Source organism: Chrysochloris asiatica, unplaced genomic scaffold, assembly GCF_000296735.1.
Source record: "Chrysochloris asiatica unplaced genomic scaffold, ChrAsi1.0 scaffold00003, whole genome shotgun sequence".
Lineage (NCBI taxonomy): Eukaryota > Metazoa > Chordata > Mammalia > Afrosoricida > Chrysochloridae > Chrysochloris > Chrysochloris asiatica.
In genome coordinates this window covers 13039300-13044283 of record NW_006408521.1, presented here as the reverse complement: position 1 = coordinate 13044283, position 4984 = coordinate 13039300, and the positions used below count along the sequence as shown (strand labels likewise).

Below are 4984 nucleotides of genomic sequence, written 5' to 3'. Positions count from 1 at the left end.
CTTGGAGGCCAGGATGTCCAAACTTCATCTCTCATACTTCGGACATATTGTTAGGAGGAACCAGTCACTGGCAAAGGATGTTTGGTAAGGTGGAGGGTCAGAGAAAAAGAGGAAGACCACCAGTGAGATGGATTGGCCAAGTGGCAGCATCAATGGGCTCAAGCGTGGCAACTATAGTGAGGTTGGCCTAGGATCGAGCAGTGTTTTGTTCTGCTGTGCGTAAGGTCACTATGAGTCAGTCCTGACTCAATGGCACCTAATAACAACAACTGTCAATTGGGTCAAGGTTTACAGAGCAGATCATCAGTTTAACATCCAACAAATCATAGACATTTTGTTTCACCTTACTGATGCAATCCACTCAATGCAAATCACTTATTTCGCTCACTCCCTGTGTTTATTTGCTAATTTTTCTTAATGACTTACAATATTCATATTAGCTTCAGGATTTGTGATGGGTCCATTCTTAAAACCACATGTAGATCCAAGAATAAGCATCCAGCATGCTGCTGCTAAAAGCTGCCACATTTGGAGTCTTCCTGGGGAGGAAATGTTAATATGGTTGTCATCAAAGAGAAATTCAGGGAAGTAAAAGATAACTAGCTGTGTGCCTTGGTCAAGTTACTCAACTCTCCTGAGCATCAGTCTCCTCAACTACTACTGACAATATAGAGAATAATTTCAACTATTTCCTAAGGTTGTTGTAGAGACGAAGTTGATTAACATCTGTAAAGTTCTAAAGTTTCTAGAATAATTCCTGGCTTAACCACCAAGAAAGAGAGAAGATGAATCAATCAATTTGAATTCTCATGTTGAAGAAAAATATTCAAAGTACCATGGGCTGCCAGAACAAATGTGTTTTGCAAGAAGTACGGGCAGAATGCTTCTTAGAAACAAGGATGATGAGGCTTCACCTCTCAGAATTTGGACATATAATCAGGAGATACCACTACCTAGAGAAGAACATTATTCTTGGAAAAGTGAAGGGTCAGTGAAAAAGAGAAAGATCCCTCACAAATGGATTGTTGTGGTAGCAATAGTGGGTGCAAACATAGCAATTGTGAGGATGGATCAGACCTGGGAAATGGTTCATTCTTTGTGCATAGGGTCACTATGAGTCAGAACCGAGTTAACGGCACCTAACAACAACAACATAAATCACCATTGATTTATTACACCATCATCATCACCAGGTATTGATAAACAAAGCAGGAAGCATTCATCCAGCAGTGTTGGGAATATTGGCTTGCTAGTTCTAAAACAGATTGTTCACCTCATATTTCACATAAAAATTAAATCATTACATATGAGAAATCAAACTATAAAATTAAAGTAGATGTATACAGAAAAAAGACACCTTTCTAAACTCTAGATGAAAGAGGACATTCTAATCACAAAAGCAAATATTTGCTTACATAAGTACAGGAAGCATTCTCTGTAACATAAATCATAAAAGTCAATGTAATTAATAAGCTTGAAGTAATTGCCACAAATATCTCATAATTTTTGAGAGAGAGACAATAAGAATAGTTTAATTAATAAGAACTAAAGTCTCTACTAAATAACTTGACAAAAGAAGAGAAAATTTCATAGAAAAAGAAACACAATGGCCAAGCTATTCCTCAAAACACATTGAATATCTTGTCTAGGGAGGAGTGCACGAGGAAAGGGAGGTAAATACTACTAACGGGTGGTACATGGAGAGGATTATACTCATAGGAAATGACATGGAGTGAATTATTTGTTGAATGTAAAATTAATCTCTTCTGTAAATCTTCGCTTGCTCAATTCACAATAAAAAGTTTTTTTAAAAAAACTACATTAATATCTTTATTCATCAACCACATTAGTATTTTCATGCTGATGCTTCTGCTGTGTATCATCGAGTAAGTTCTGAGTCATCGCCCCTCTGAATAGTATTTCAGAGGCTATAAATCTTTGCAGGAGCATAAAGTCTCATTTTTCTCTCACGGAGTTGATGGTGGATTTCAGCTGCAGATCTTGTGGTTAGCAATCCAACGTGTAACCCACAACGCAACCTGTGTTCATTTTCACTCTGGTAGTGAGAGTAAATATTGACACAATCTTTAAGAAAAGAAATTTGATAACATTACTCACATTTAAGGATATTCATACCTTTGATATTCGTACCTTCATTCTGTAATTTTATTTCTAAGAATAGATCCACAGGGAAAAATTTCATACACAGACACACAAGTGTCTTGTATAAAAATTTTCCTTATAGCATGTGTGGCATTATAGGATAAGCACTCGACCATAAAGTTGGTTTGAACCATAAAATCAGCATTTCAAACTCATACCTGCTCCTCAGAAAGCCTATACAGGGTCACTATGAGTCAAAACTGACTTGACAGCACTTAACAACAACAACAATACAATAAAAATCTCCTATTTTATTAGGATCCCTGGTGGCACACTGGTTAAGCGGCTCTTTGGGAGATACTCTCTGGAAACACTATGGGACATTTCTACTCTGTCTTTTGGGGACACTGTGAGTCAGAATCAACTCTGAAAACAATGGAGATTATTTTATTAGGAACCTTGATGGGAAAGGTCAAACCTGCCAGCCACTCCATGGTAGATAGAATTGATTCAAAGGCAATGGGTTTGGTTAACTATATACTTTATTTGAGAGAAAACATGTGCCTTTCAAAAGAATATTGTCTTGCTGTGTTTTCTACTACACCTTACAAATTTAGCAAACCAATTTCACTTCTTTGAAGCTTACCTTCCTTATCTGTATCTAACAATTCACAATGATAAATGTTAATGCTGTTTGCTGTCAAACAGAGACCCTCTATAACAAAATATGAGTCCTGGTGTGGTGCTTGGGTTAATGCGTCGGACTGCAAAGTCGTTTGAACTGCAAGGTCTCTAGTTTAAGCTCACCAGCTGCTCCTTGGAAACCCTATATAGGGTTGCTATGGGTCAGAATTGACTCAACAGCACTCAATGACAACAACAATAACAGAATATGGTAATAATAGTGAGGTTGGCCCAGGATCGAGCAGTGTTTCATTCTGATGTCGGTATGAGTCAGTACCCACTCGATCGCATCTAACAACAACATAACAGAATAAACCTGCACCAGAGGGTTTTCTAGGTCATAATCTTTACAGAAGCAGATTGTCAGGTCTTTTTTCTTATAGAGCCACAGTATTCTTTATCTCTGATCATCCTTTTTCTTGAAGCCTGTTTTGTCTGATGTTAATATACCCATGCCAAGTTTCTTATTTATGTGATATACCCTTTTATTTTTTTGCTTTCATCCCACTTCCCATTATATTTAAACTATTATTTATTATTTTTATTATGTGCTGTGGAGTCGGTTCCGACTCATAGCAACCCTATACAGGGTTTCTGAGGCTGTGAATCTTTTTCAGGAGCAGAAAGCCTCACCTTTTCCTGTGGAATAGCTGGTAGTTTCAAATTGCTGACTGTGAGATTAACAGCCCGATTCTAAATCACTTTATTGGGCCTTACTTTTTAAGCTAGTCTCACAATCTCTGCATTTTAATTATAGTATTTTGCTCATTAACATTTAATAAAATTTTTGGCACATTTGCTTTCTGTTTGTCTTTTTATTTTACTATTTATTTCCTATCTTCTTTTAGAATTATTATTATTATTATTATTTTAGCATTCACTAAATGGTGGACACCTCCACTAGTTTTTAAAATACACCTACCTCAGGGATTACAATGTTATAACAGTGGCAAGCGCAAAGCCTGTACTAAGTACTTGAGTGTGAATATCAGAAAGTTCTGTCATTTCTCTCCAATATTTTCCAAATCTTCTCATTCAAGGAACGACAAAAAGTAATTGGGTATCACCTTTAATTTATTTGAATGACTTTAGAAATACAACTGAATGTATTCACATCCTATTCTTGTATCTTTCTAGAAAGAATATATATGTTGCACTAGAGAAAATTATAAAGCCAAAAGTAGTGTTTTTAGAAATATTGATAAAATTGATAAACTACTAACAAGACTAATCAGGAGAAAGATAGAACACGACAATGTATTAATATTAAAAATTAATTTGTAAAATCAAAATAGGTTAAATCTAATAAAATGATAGGGCTCTTATAAGAACTTTATGCCAACAAATATGATAAATTAGACTGGACAAATTATTTAAGAGCATAAACTGTTTCAAGAAGAAACAGAAAATCTGGCTAAATCTTTAGCTATTAAAGAAATTGAGTTTGTTTTCAGAAACATTTACACATATATACACAAATCTTCAGGTCAAAATAACTTCACTGTTGAATTTTATTTACCATTTAAGCAAGAAATTATTACAAACACCCTTTCAGAAATTAAGAAGAAAAACATCATTCCCAAGTCATATCATAAAACCAGCACAACCATGTTACATATGTCGCTGCTGTTCTTCAATGCCATCAAGTTGGTTTAGACTCATAGCAGCTCTACAGAAGGTTTCTGCGGCTTTAAATCTTTACAGAAGCAGAAAGTCTCATCTTTGTCCCACAGATCAATTGGTGGACTTCTACTTCCAACCTTATGGTTAGAAGTCCAATGTTTATCCTACAGAACCACCATACTTATATACAAAGGATGATAATTATCAGAAAATAAAATTATAGACTAATATTACTCAATAACACAAATGCAAAAATACTCAACAAAATATTGAAAACGGAATCCAGAAATATTTAAAACAGTAATGTATTATTACCAAGAAAGAATTATCACAGGAATTCAAGGGTAGTTGAGTATTCAAAGATCAATATATGTAATTTAGTGAAGTAGAATAAGGGAGAAAAATAATGGTCAATCAATGTAATTTGGACTTGTGGTGTGGTGCTGTAGGATCAGCACTAGACTGTGAACCCTATTCAGGGTTGCTTTGAGTTGAAATTAACTCGATGGCACTGAACAACAGCAACAACAATGTAATTTAGCACAACTGAATAAGATGATGATCTCGATAAATG

General features: G+C 35.2%; 1 protein-coding gene across 1 annotated transcript in view; it reads right to left on the bottom strand.

Moving 5' to 3' along the window:
• Positions 1–528, bottom strand: part of LIPK (lipase, family member K) — a 59228-nt gene extending 58700 nt beyond the window's left edge. The window contains exon 1 of the mRNA XM_006831122.1: positions 427–528. Coding sequence (XP_006831185.1) covers positions 427–528 — 102 coding nt within the window. The remainder of the gene's footprint in view (positions 1–426) is intronic.
• Between the last annotated feature and the right edge of the window lie 4456 nt (positions 529–4984).